The 13,290-nt window shown below is 43.2% G+C and overlaps 1 protein-coding gene across 4 annotated transcripts in view; it reads left to right on the forward strand.

Annotated features, from left to right (window-relative positions):
• The window catches only part of SPTBN1 (spectrin beta, non-erythrocytic 1), a 182,886-nt gene that overhangs the window by 156,428 nt on the left and 13,168 nt on the right, over nt 1-13,290 (forward strand). For all 4 annotated transcript variants that reach the window (XM_063077840.1, XM_063077843.1, XM_063077841.1 and 1 more), the window contains exons 19-29: nt 2,001-2,147; nt 3,066-3,329; nt 4,655-4,879; nt 5,335-5,424; nt 5,598-5,879; nt 6,576-6,706; nt 7,911-8,115; nt 8,527-8,901; nt 10,758-11,002; nt 11,791-11,929; nt 12,719-12,803. In XM_063077840.1, the coding sequence (XP_062933910.1) occupies nt 2,001-2,147; nt 3,066-3,329; nt 4,655-4,879; nt 5,335-5,424; nt 5,598-5,879; nt 6,576-6,706; nt 7,911-8,115; nt 8,527-8,901; nt 10,758-11,002; nt 11,791-11,929; nt 12,719-12,803 (2,188 nt within the window). The remainder of the gene's footprint in view (nt 1-2,000; nt 2,148-3,065; nt 3,330-4,654; nt 4,880-5,334; nt 5,425-5,597; nt 5,880-6,575; nt 6,707-7,910; nt 8,116-8,526; nt 8,902-10,757; nt 11,003-11,790; nt 11,930-12,718; nt 12,804-13,290) is intronic.

Genomic DNA, 13,290 nt, shown 5'->3' on the forward strand with positions numbered 1-13,290 from the left:
TGAGTATGTTCTTAAATGACCTCTGTAAATGCCCACAAATAGTGACTGTAGCTCTGGTTCCAGAGTGCTGATGAAGGGCTGATGAACTAGCAAGTTCCATAGATCCCTTTCATTGTGCTATATCACACGATGCTTTATCTGTAGGGTGGTGTGTTCAGCAAAGAGATTTGTTTATAAGCCTCTGATATTTATGTAGCTCTCTTTTTTAAAAAATTCCTCTTTGGTAGGTGGTTATGAATAGCGAAAATATGTGAATGTCCTCGGCATTTTGAATAAATAAATGCCTTCTATTGTGTTGAATCTCTCTGTGTGTAGAATACAGGAAAGAATTTTGTTATTTTGGCTTCCTTGTAACCCTTTTTCCCTTACATTGAATAAATGCTCATAGAATTTCAGATTTTAGCTACTCAGATAATTGGAAAATAGATGTCTTTTTAAAGTAGGAAATTTAGTGTCTTTATTGTTGTGTAATAGATCTATGGTCTTTGATTACAAAGGGCTTTATGGGATTTACTAATTTTTTCCTTAATATAAAGAGTGATAACAAAGATCTCGCTACCTTCTGCTTTCAACCCCTGCCCCTCCTATTCCCCTGCGTGGTGAATAGCCTGAGAAAGGTAGGGACAGTGCCCGGAGTTCACCCATTTTCAGAGCCAGGGGTGCTCCTGTGACCCACATCACCCTCCTTGACATCGTTTCCAAAGAACAGACCTTTTGTTAAGCAGATTTACGGGGAAACCTTTCCCAGTAGCAGCCCAGAGCTAGGGTGAATGGCTGTGGAAATGTTGATTCCGTAAGAGTTTCTATGGGTGTTATGTGCCATTTCTAGATCTTTGGTGATAGAACCATGAAAGAGTTCAGGTGCAAATTTGTTGTGACAGTGACCAGTGTAAAAGTGGGCTTACTCCAGTCACTCAGGAGAAGGGACATGGTCCCTGAAGACGTTTGCTTCTGATTCAGGTTGACTCCACATTCCTTTGCCTGGACAAACAAAAATCTCTTCCTGGGTTAACGCTGTGAATTGGGTAGGAATCAAGTCTCTGGCAAGGCCAATCACAGGCAGGCAGTAATGAGCCAGGGCCTGGTTGGGATGAAAAAGCCAGCAAAAGTGGGTACAGGGCCTGGTGTTTGGCCGACTCTCACCCCTGAGCCTCATGAGAGAACTCCCCTCTCACATCTTTCAGTGGCTGATAGCTTTGTGTGGCTTTCCAGAGTTCAGATCCAGGTAGACATGTTGGGTCTCAAAATCAAGTCCTGTAAAGTGTTCTTGGTCTGAATGGAGGGTTCTTTAGAGAACTAGAGGCTATAGAAAAAGAGGTGAAGGTGACTCAAACTTGAAGGGAATATTGAAAGGGCATCATTGTTGCTTTAGCCCTACAGTGAACGAGTTATTTATGCTTCCTGGCATTCCCACAGATGCACTGTGAAGGGGAGAGATGAATGAGTAGATTCATTTTGGTTTTTGTTTTTATAGAGCTAAGAGTAAAAAGGTTGCCAAATGGAGTAAAAGATAGTCAATCATGATTAACATGGTATAGCTGACACAGATATTTGGAAGAGAAAAAAGGCTGTGACTTAGACTGGTTAGGACAGAATTTTAAACACAAGCCTTTGCAGGGAAAGCTGATGAAGACTGCCAGCCAGTTTGAAAGCTGGCTCATAGAGCTTTGTACTTCTGGATGTAATGTTAGATAAAATGACCTCTGTAAATGCCCACAAATAGTGACTGTAGCTCTGGTTCCAGAGTGCTGATGAAGGGCTGGGACATTTTCTGCAATAACTAGAAAGACACAGTTTGGAGCAAAGCTCAGGTACAAGCTCCATATAATGAATACCTGTCATGATGGGTTAGAGTTGTAAAGTTAAATATTTGGTTTTCTGTTGCTGTGGAAACATATGCAGTATACATAGTATGACATAAACATAGTCCTTTCCAGGCAGAAAAAAGACTGATGTCTAGGATGTCAACATCTGAAACTTTCCTGCTTTTTTTCCCCTAGCTGTCTCTCTGGATCAATGAAAAGATGCTGACAGCCCAGGACATGTCTTATGATGAAGCCAGAAATCTGCACAGTAAATGGTTAAAGCATCAAGCATTTATGGCAGAACTTGCATCCAACAAAGAATGGCTTGACAAAATTGAGAAGGTGAGTTAAAATGTTTGACGAGAGCCCCCATTTCCGAGTTGTGGCCATGGTAAGAAACCAACTGGTGGGAAGCGAGCTCCTTTTTATTTAGACATTTCTCAGCATGTTTGAATCTTATCTAATCATTTACAGAAGTTACACAGCCAGTAGCAGTCCCCTTCCACTTACCAGTTCCTGACTTAAACCCACCAGAAGGGAGAAAAGCAGAAACCCAACCAGATTGAACAAAACGCCTGATTTATCTTACAATGAATACCAGGCATTTGGTTTCTGTCATGCTGCTACTGATGGACTGTGAGCCCCTGTGCAGGGTCCCCACTATCTGGTTCATATTACCTGTGTTGCACTCTGACTGATTTATCAGGTATGGTTGCACAGAACTTTAAAGTATTATATATTTAAGTTTTTCCATATTTTTTGTATTTGTGACTACAAAAAATTAACCAGCCACTATAATAATTGTTATGATGTATTATTTTGGCACAGATTCTGTGCAGCATAATTGAACATGAACGTGAAGTTCCCCACCTTTTCTTTCTTCACACTTTTTATATTGTTTCAGCTTCTTTTAACAGTTCAAATAATGTGTTATGTATGGTCAGTGGGCATGGAGTGGAGAGGACGAAGTCTTAGGTTATTAGTGTTAAATGTCCCATTGCCCCAGTTGAAACTGTCTCAGCTTGCAGCAGATTGCTCAACTACATGAAACACACATAATGTGTGTAGACAGGGCCATTGTTGATTTTATTGACAGTAACTTCTTGTCAAAAGACTGTGCACGCTTGCACGCACACATACAAACACACTAAGTGAATTGGTAAATTGCAGAATCAAATATCTTAGGCTTGTTTTTCACAGTGACATTTGTTCTCTAGCAAACTGTATTTACTTATAACCACGCTCGTTTATGTTTTCCAGGAAGGAATGCAGCTCATTTCAGAAAAGCCTGAGACAGAAGCTGTGGTGAAGGAGAAACTCACCGGTTTACATAAAATGTGGGAAGTCCTTGAATCCACCACCCAGACCAAGGCCCAGCGGCTGTTTGATGCAAACAAGGCTGAACTTTTCACCCAGAGCTGTGCAGATCTAGACAAATGGCTGCACGGCCTGGAAAGTCAGATTCAGTCTGACGACTACGGCAAAGACCTTACCAGTGTCAACATCCTGCTGAAAAAGCAGCAGGCAAGTGGGCAAGGCAGCCACATACCTGGGCCTCTTTCTGGTTCACAGCAATAGTCTTTTTTAGTCTTTACTCACCATCTGTGTTCTATGTGAAGGGATTTTTAACCAAGCAGTGTGTGTTCTCTGACAGCATCGTGGGACATTTTCTGCAATAACTAGAAAGACACAATCTTAGTAGAAGTATTGGGTGTCTGTGCATGAGAATACTTTTTTTTAATCATTTTTTGAATTGATGGCTATTATCATTTAACAGTTGGGTAAATATTCATTTCATTCAATTCTGCATTTTGCATGAAGGAAAGTAATATTTGCATACTTGCCTTATAACAACAGTTACCTGAGTTGTTCAAGGTACTTTATAGATAATAAAAGAAATTAATAATTTTTTCTAACATAAGAAATTGGTAGATGATTTTACCTTGAATTTACGAGAGAACGGTTCTGTTGAAGTTGAGAAAGCAAGTCGGTGGCAGAATCTTCCAGTGGCTGCCCTGACTGGCTTTGCAGAGTGTGGCTAAGTCCCGGGCCCAGCAGCTCTGCTCAGAAACCAGTCACTGCAAAAGACAGTGCTGAGGCTTGTTTCTTCACCCAAAGTGATACCCACCCTTCCTTTTGCTAAGGGATTTGGTTACTCTGCTCTCCAAGTTGTTATACAGTAAGGAATTTATTTCACACGTGGTTTTTAGTCATAGCTGTTTACTTCTCTACCTGTGAAGGGAGTCAGTTTATTCCCACGTGTGGATACCCTGGTCTCTAAGCTGTCAGATTTCCCAAGTGAGACACCTCTGCTTTCACTTTTACTCATTTTCTTCATGTAAATAGTGTGTTTCCTGCTGATTATTCTTTTTTTTTTTTTTTTTTTTTTTTTTTTTTTTACACACTGGATAATCAGCTTTCTGACTAAGGAAATGGGGGTAAGATGATAAATAATATTAACTGTCCTTCTTGCCTAAAAAAAACTGGAACCTCAAGACCATACTCCTTTCTGGATGGTGAAACTGGCTTCTGAACAGGCATATGAAGACTATTCTTTTCCATAATTAATTCTTGTTTCCCCTGTCATTTCCCTCCGTAAGTTCCTGGATAAACTTGAATATTACTCCCAAGTTTAAAAATCCTAGAAAGGGATTTTTTAAAAATCAGCTGATAAGCCAGAGAGCTAATTGATCTTTTGATTGATGTTAGAACCATTTCTTGGGCTCTATGCTGTATAAATTTGTATTCTTCAATCTTCCATTTGGCCAGTGCCCAAAACAAATGTTCTATAGGACAGTCTATGTTTCCCCTGGCTACGATGTGAAGTCTGGTCTATTTTCCACCCTCAGATGCTGGAGAATCAGATGGAAGTGCGGAAGAAGGAAATCGAGGAGCTCCAGAGCCAAGCCCAGGCCCTGAGTCAGGAGGGAAAGAGCACTGATGAGGTGGATAGCAAGCGCGTCACTGTGCAGACCAAGTTCATGGAACTGCTGGAGCCCTTGAACGAAAGGAAGCATAACCTGCTGGCCTCCAAAGAAATCCATCAGTTCAATAGGGATGTGGAGGACGAGATTGTGAGTAGATCCTCACTGTGTGCGCGGCTTTCCTGTAAACCTGCTCACCTCTTCTGAGCCTGCATTCTCACTTCTCTGTCTGGCTCACCTTGGGCCACGTTGGTGAGCTGAACTATCCAAGGCCAGGCTATGTATGTTCTAAGGGTTTTCTCCTCTAACACAAAATGTCACTCACTGTCCTCTCTGGTTTTCTAAAGACAGTCTAGGATTTTAGCGCTCCTAGAACAGTATTTTTTAGAATAAATAATGAGGACTGACAGTCTGATATTGAGGAGGAAGTAAAATTTGGAAGACTGACTCCTGCTGCGTTATCTGAGAAGAAGGGGGTGCTTCCTCAGGCAGGCCCCCCATGGGGACTGAGTACACTCTTTCTGAAGCTGGCCCTAACTGCTCTTGTTTGTGTCATAGGCTTGTTATTCTAGCAGTTCTGACCACTTATTTACAACTCTTTCCAGTTGTGGGTTGGTGAGAGGATGCCTTTGGCAACTTCCACGGATCATGGCCACAACCTCCAGACTGTGCAGCTGTTAATAAAGAAAAATCAGGTAAACATTTCTGCTCGAGCTAGCTCAATCTAAGTAAATGCACCGAATTACAAGGCGGGGAATGTGAAAGAGCTCTAAAAGCTTGTGATTTCTTCTTGGCCCTATTGGCTTTACTTAAACACCAGGCTGTTGCCATTTAGCAAGACTTTCGTGTGTTTTCTGCTCCCTCACAGACCCTCCAGAAGGAAATCCAAGGGCACCAGCCTCGCATCGATGACATCTTTGAGAGGAGCCAAAACATCGTCACCGACAGCAGCAGCCTCAACGCTGAGGCCATCAGGCAGAGGCTGGCTGACCTGAAGCAGCTATGGGGCCTCCTCTTTGAGGAGACAGAGAAACGCCACAGGCGGCTCGAGGAGGCGCACAAGGCCCAGCAGTACTATTTTGATGCAGCTGAGGCCGAGGCATGGATGAGTGAGCAGGAACTGTACATGATGTCTGAGGAGAAGGCCAAGGTGAGCAAAGGAGCTGGCTCCCATCGGAAGAAGCACGAAGCACCCCTGCCCCGAAGAGCCTCAGACTCAGAGCTGGAGCTTATTTTCTGCTGGTGGCTCTGTTTATGAAACATTGCACTTGTTGCCTTTGAGTGCTGAAGACCACCATAGTGCACAGAGGCGCCTAAAATCTGGCTATTTTCCCTTCACACAAAATTTTCTTGTCTGAGTCTTGGTGTGTCATCATGGCTAGGTTCATACTGTCTTTTTTTTTTTTTTTTTTTTTTTAGCAGAAACTTGCCAGAATCCTTCTTGCTCTCTATTTATAGGGTTATGTAAACAATACAACATACAAGATGGTTTTGAGACAATTTAATAGTATTTTAAGGCTCCAGAATGCTGTCATTTACGTACCTGATAGACTGTGAGGAATGTCAGTTAGCCAGGGTGCACTGAGTTTGCCTGAGCTTTACTCTAACCTCAGAGGGGTCTTGGGCATTCTGCATTATTTTCATGTTTGTTTCTTGCAGAGGCCTCCTGCGGTCCAGTCTGTATTGAAGCTCTTGGAATGCCTCTCTGTCCGACCGCCCAAATTACACTTCTTGTCTTTTTCTTTCTGTTGGTCCTTTCTCCTGCCTGGCCAATAATCTGTCTCTCTTTAAGGTGGAATTGGGCTGGAAGGGTTGGCTGTGGTGTGACAGTCCCCTCTCTTTGCAGGATGAGCAGAGTGCTGTCTCCATGTTGAAGAAGCACCAGATCTTGGAACAAGCTGTGGAAGACTATGCAGAGACTGTGCATCAGCTCTCCAAGACCAGCCGGGCCCTGGTGGCCGACAGCCATCCTGAAAGGTGAGACCAGGCTGTCGATTCCTGTCAGTGAGGATCTCTCACTAGCCCACATGAAAAATGGTAGCATTCGTGTTGAGTTACTGGTAATGTGGATCTTTGGGAAGCATTTTTTAAAAAACAGACCCAATAGGCCCATGGTGAATAGGAAGGGTGAACTGTCATATAGGAAACTGCTGTTGTGTGTTAAATATCTCCAGTTGGCCAGGGCCCTGTCAAAGGATTATTGGCGTCATGAGTCAGAAGTACAGGTTGACTGGCGTGGATACAGGTAATCAGAGCACTTACCCTTCGGTTGGAAAATTCATCCAGTTTAGGAAAGTAATTACTCATTTTAAAAGGAATGGTAGACAAGAATACATGGAATGATAAAACCAAAGGGCTCCCAGAAAGAACAAAATGATGTCACCTCCCAGCTCTCACACATCACATGCTTTTTTAGGGGGAAAAAAGAAATGAGTATGTAACACTCATCCACTGTATTCTAGGCTCCAGTCATCTTAGGCTTTTACATAACTACCGTTTATGACTCAGATAGGAAAGGAATTGGCTTTGCGCATTTGACCAAGGCAGGCTGGGGGAGATGAGGTCATGGCTATGTTGGTGTGGGAGGTTCTTAAGGTATTTATGATCAAGATTCCCAGGAAAGTGGCCTTCCTAGTCTCCAGGGACAGGCACCAAATCCCTATTTCCGATTTGCTGTTACAGGACTGTCGTTCAGGGGAGAAGTTGGAGGGAGGAGTTTGTGGTGTTCTGAGTGCACATACTCCAGGACCCACGAAATGGGAGTGGCAGGGCCAGCCCCCTAGTAGGGAAGAGTGCGCCAGACGGGTGTATCGTTTGTCCCTCTGGCAGCATGGCCCTGAGAAGGGAAGACAGCTCTTGGATTTCCCATATACTTTTTCCTTTGGTTGAGGGAAATTCTGACTTGCAGAGTCAGCAGTGCACAGTTAGGTTCTCCCCCACCCACCACCACCACCAATCATTTAAAATGGCCTTCAGCCTTAATTATTATGTTTTGTTTACAAATTGGCTCTTCAGCACTTGAAATTGAGAGGAAATTCCAGAGTTTTATTTTTCAGGCTAAAGAAGTTAACCAGAAGTTTCCTTTGAGAAATTTGATTAACATGCTCTCCCATTATCTCCACCTCATTTGTTTTTCCATTAAGAAAACTGACATTTAATGTTCCTCCTGCCCCTCTTTCAGTGAGCGCATTAGCATGCGGCAGTCCAAAGTGGATAAACTGTACGCTGGTCTGAAAGACCTTGCTGAAGAGAGGAGAGGCAAGCTGGACGAGAGGCACAGGTTGTTCCAGCTCAACCGGGAGGTGGATGACCTGGAGCAGTGGATTGCTGAGAGGGAGGTGGTCGCAGGATCCCATGAACTGGGGCAGGACTACGAGCATGTCACGGCAAGTACACTGAGCAGCGGGTGAGGGCTCGGGCAGTGAGCAATGGTGTGGAAGGAAGGCCATTTGCATTCCTCGTCTGTGAGCAGACAAAACGCCCTGGATTAAAATCAAAGGTCTTGGGGTTGTTTCAGCTTGGTGTTTTTTAGCAGTGGGTGACCTTAACTTAGGTTGACTGACCTCTCTGTCCAGTAGTAAAAGGAGATGGAGGCAGTGCCTTCCTCTGCTACAGTGAACAAGAAGGAAACCTGACCAATAATAGGTTTTAGAACTAAGATCTGTTGTTCTTAAGTCATGGGCTTACTGGTTACCTCCTGCTTAGAGGCAGTTTCTTTGCAAAGGATATTCATGTGATTAAGAAGTAAATTGTTCATAGTAGTCTTACTGATTTCTTTATGCCCATCCCCATTTCAGATGTTACAGGAACGATTCCGGGAATTTGCTCGAGACACAGGGAACATTGGGCAGGAGCGTGTGGACACAGTCAATCACATGGCAGATGAACTCATCAACTCTGGACACTCGGATGCCGCCACCATTGCTGAGTGGAAAGATGGCCTCAACGAAGCCTGGGCTGACCTCCTGGAGCTCATTGACACAAGAACACAGATTCTTGCCGCCTCCTATGAACTGCATAAGTTTTACCATGATGCCAAGGAGATCTTTGGGCGTATACAGGACAAACACAAGAAACTACCTGAGGAGCTTGGGAGAGATCAGAACACAGTGGAGACCTTACAGAGAATGCATACCACATTTGAGCATGACATACAGGCTCTGGGCACTCAGGTGGGTAGGGGAGCTGTGTGCCCACACACATTGTTGTTATGCATTTGGGAGAACTTAGCAGTCCATAAACTTCTAAGTTTGCCACATTTGCAAACATTGTTAGATGAGGGTCCCCATGATTAAAATAAGTAAATAAACCATATGCACGCAAAAGCATTTGCAAGTTAGTGGCCTCAACAAGAGTTTGTATTATGTTAGTATATCCATCTAGAATAATTTCTAAAATAACCCCTTATTATTTTTCATCAGCCAGGCTCTGAGTTACGTATTCAGAAAGAGGGAAAACAGGATTCTAATGTTTTAATATGGCTGGTCATTTTTCCCTCAGTATAGAATGGCTAACACTAAGACTGTTTAAATGATGTTTAACAAATTACAGTTTAACATTAAGATTCTAGTGTAATCACTCTTTTTCTAACCTCTGCACAGTTTCTTGTTTAATCTAATGCCTTTTAGTTAAAAAGTAAATTGGAAATTTCATTATTCTAGAGAAGAAGCCAGTTTTGTTAATGATATCAGCCCTGAGGATGTGTCAAAGGTTTTGTTCTTGTCTGTTAAGAACATATTATCTAGTGCAGTGGTCAGCAAATTTTTTCTGTTAACAGCCAGATAGTAAATATTTTCAGCTTTATGGGGAATAGAGTCTGTTGCAGATACCCAGCTCTGCCATTGTAGTATAAAGCAGCCACAGACAATATGAAAATGAATGGGTATAGCTGTGTTCTAGCAAATCTTTATTTACAAAAACAGGCAGCCGAAATTTGGCTGTGGGCCAACCCCTAACTAATGCATCAGCCTCATGGGACTTTGGTGTACTTTGGGATTTGTTCTGTACAGGGACCACCTTGACTGCCATCATCTTCTCACTTCCCCATAATTCTTAATCCTGATGCTCGCTGTGGCTTCTCCATCACCTCTCTAAGCTTCAGTTCCCTAATGCTTGAGGATTGAGATGATGCGTGCAAAACACATGCCATAGTAAGAGCTCTATAAATGTTTTCTAATTATTGTCATGTAACAAAAGCTTAGAGAAACTTTTGGGGTGCTTAGAGACAGAGTTAGAAAACACCTTAGCATCAGCAGATCTTTCCTGTATACCTGGAAAGTCATTTACTTTTAGAATTGTAAGAGACTCAGGGACAGTGAGGGAGCCCTCCCAGGTCCAGTAACATCCAGGACAGGAAGCCACTCCCTCAAGCCTGACAGTCTCCACCTCACTGTACCTACTGGGCTAGATAATTAGCAGCTGCAAAAGGAGTTGTGCCCTTTCTGCAAGTATTGACCCAGTCCAAGTCACATTGGATGCTGCGTTTTGATATTTTTCAAGTTTCAATGTCCTGTGGTGAGACCTCTTCCAGGTAATACATATATTGTTTTCAGCAACATCACATAGCAATGGAGAGGCATTTTCAAAATGTGTTCTTCATGGCAGTTTCTCATTCATGATAAAAATATTACCACAAAGGAGCAGATTAGTTTGGAGTTTTTTGGAATATTTCTGGATATATTCCTCTCATACTATCTTTTATATCTCAGGCTACCTCCAGAGAACCTTTCCTGACTAAGCTCTTCTGCTTGCATTTCATTTCAAGAATTTCATTTCATTTGTATAGAATTTCATTTGTATAGAACTTAATAATGTAGTTCAATAGATTTATAGAAAACTTGGGTTTTTATGACTTGGATCTCCCTGGTGAAACTGAGAGCTCCTTGTGGAGCAAGGGCCACATTTTGACTTAGTGCTCTCTTTAGCATGTAAGCAGAACTGCGTGTGGCATGTGTGTGATGAGGGTGATGGGGTGATAGAGGGAGGCCATAGGGGTCTGACCTGGCTCCTCTCCCCCATGGCTTTGCAGGTGAGGCAGTTGCAGGAGGACGCAGCCCGTCTCCAGGCAGCCTATGCGGGTGACAAGGCTGACGACATCCAGAAGCGCGAGAATGAGGTCCTAGAAGCCTGGAAGTCCCTGTTGGATGCCTGTGAGGGACGCAGGGTGCGGCTGGTGGACACAGGGGACAAGTTCCGCTTCTTCAGCATGGTGCGTGACCTCATGCTCTGGATGGAGGATGTCATCCGGCAGATCGAAGCCCAGGAGAAGCCACGGTAATACTCCCAGCCTCCTGGACAGGAGGAAATCGGTCTCACTGACCCTCAGTTAATGCATAGAAGGGACTTCCAGAGAGAACCAAGAGCCTTGAAAACAGTTGTTGCCTAGCACTTTGAAGCCAGAACAGGGATGGGGAGGTGTTTTGGGGAGCTGCCACTGCTTCGGTTGTCTCCTGCACACTATTGCCAAGGAACATGGGACCTGATGTTGTCAAGCCCTCCCTGGTTTCCCCTGTCCCCAAGTCCCACCATCACCCAGGCCCTGGATCAGGGTCAGTAGGTTTTGTTCCATGAGAAGTTCTCACAGCTCTAATGGTTGCTGATTTCTAAGCTGGTCCCACTCTGTATATCTCTTCACATCTGAATAAGGAGTCAATCACAGCTGCTAGTGGGAACACACATCCTGAACCTTTGGCAGCATCAGTTAATTGCTTCTGTGCCATCTTGAAAAGAATCTTTCTGGATTGCATTTCAAAGTAAAAATTTAAATAGAAACCCAGTGCTTTTTCTGGTGTCCACCTAGAAACCATTTTGAATTATTCAGGCATATACACAAAAGTAAAAGTAGCCTTATTCTAAATTTTTAGGTTTTATGGCTGATCTTGAATTGGGCTGTCATTGTGCTTTAGCGCCTGTGACCCAACCTCAGCTCAGACTGGGAATTGGTCCTGAAAGGCTAAATGGGCCATCAGACAATTTCCTTCAAATTAATTATGTTTTAAAATCTGCACATTTATTTGATAAAGCTTGATCTCCTAAAGGAGGTATTGTTTGTCTAATTTTAGAGATGTATCATCTGTTGAACTATTAATGAATAATCATCAAGGTATAAAAGCCGAAATTGATGCTCGTAATGACAGTTTCACAACCTGCATTGAACTTGGGAAATCCCTGTTGGCAAGAAAACACTACGCATCTGAGGAGGTAGGCTACTGCTCTGGGCTGCAGGGTGAATGCAGTTGGTGTTAAGAAGTTAAATGACTTTATTTTGTGTGCATATATGTGTGTATGTGCATGCTCATACATACACACAGAGAAATATGTACTTACATTCATGTACCTATGTGTGCATGCACACACACACACTAAATATGTTTTGAAACTCCTTGTTTCTTTCCTCTGTGTCTACATTAAGATAATTGCACAAGACTCTAGGCCCAGAGCTGAAAATCTGTGGTGCACAGAAGGCAATATTTGAGGGCCCCCAGTTGGAAAACGGCCTCTCTTACCTCCTCCGTCAGCACTTTTCCTGCTTGACACCCCTTCTCCATCGCAGAAGCCCTAGATCACTTTGCTGTTCAGTGGATGGTTGCTGATTGTGGTTAGGTTGATGGTAATAGATAGGTAAACAATGAGTTCAGGGGAACGGATATCCTCAGGGAGGTCAGGACATTCATTGCCCCTTTGCTGTCCCTCTCTTCCTGACTGTGTTCCCTGCTGGGAGCCTCCAAGTCTGGGGGCCCAGTGTATTGTTGGCCTTCTCGCAACAAAGCAGCTTTGGGCAGAGCCCCGCCTTCCTCTCAGCCCCTTCTAGAAGGAGTTTTGCTTTGCTTTGCTTTCCTCTCCCAATGTGTACATAAACTGAGCAGTTCTTAGATATTTGGTGGCTAGCAGTGGTCTCTACAGAAATCACATATTTCTTGTATGAAGTGACCCATCGAGGGGGTGTGGTGTGTTCTATTAAGATGTCCTGGGGTCCTTCTTTCCATACAGATCAAGGAAAAGTTACTGCAGTTGACAGAGAAGAGAAAAGAAATGATCGACAAGTGGGAAGACCGATGGGAATGGTTGAGACTGAGTAAGCACGCACTTGTTTATGTTTCTGCTCTTTTTGGGTATTTATGGAAAGCATGCACGTTTATTTTCCTGCTTTAATTGACATGATATTATCACTTAATGATTTTCAGAGTTCTGGATGCTTCCTTTTTAGTGTCCTATTTCATCATTTCATGCTAAATATTATTTTTAAGACGTTCCCTGTGGCATATTCATTATTTTTCACTCCATGATCAATCTCTGTTGCAAGTGAGATTTGGGTTTTCTTTAGGAACAACACAGGGATGACAATTTGGTATCCTTCTGGGAGAGTACAGATAGAAGCCCCTAACCCCAGTTATGTTCAAGAATTCTTATTTCAGAATCAAGACGGTTGGATAGTTGGCCTGATCAAGTCTTATATTTGAAATTCATAGTGGAAGGCTGATTATATAATAAAATGAAAGCTAAAATCTTTTAAGGTTTTGCAGTGAACTGGGCATTGTTCTAAGTGTTCCTTGTGTATTTCT

The sequence above is a fragment of the Cynocephalus volans genome, chromosome 14 (assembly GCF_027409185.1).
Source record: "Cynocephalus volans isolate mCynVol1 chromosome 14, mCynVol1.pri, whole genome shotgun sequence".
NCBI lineage: Eukaryota > Metazoa > Chordata > Mammalia > Dermoptera > Cynocephalidae > Cynocephalus > Cynocephalus volans.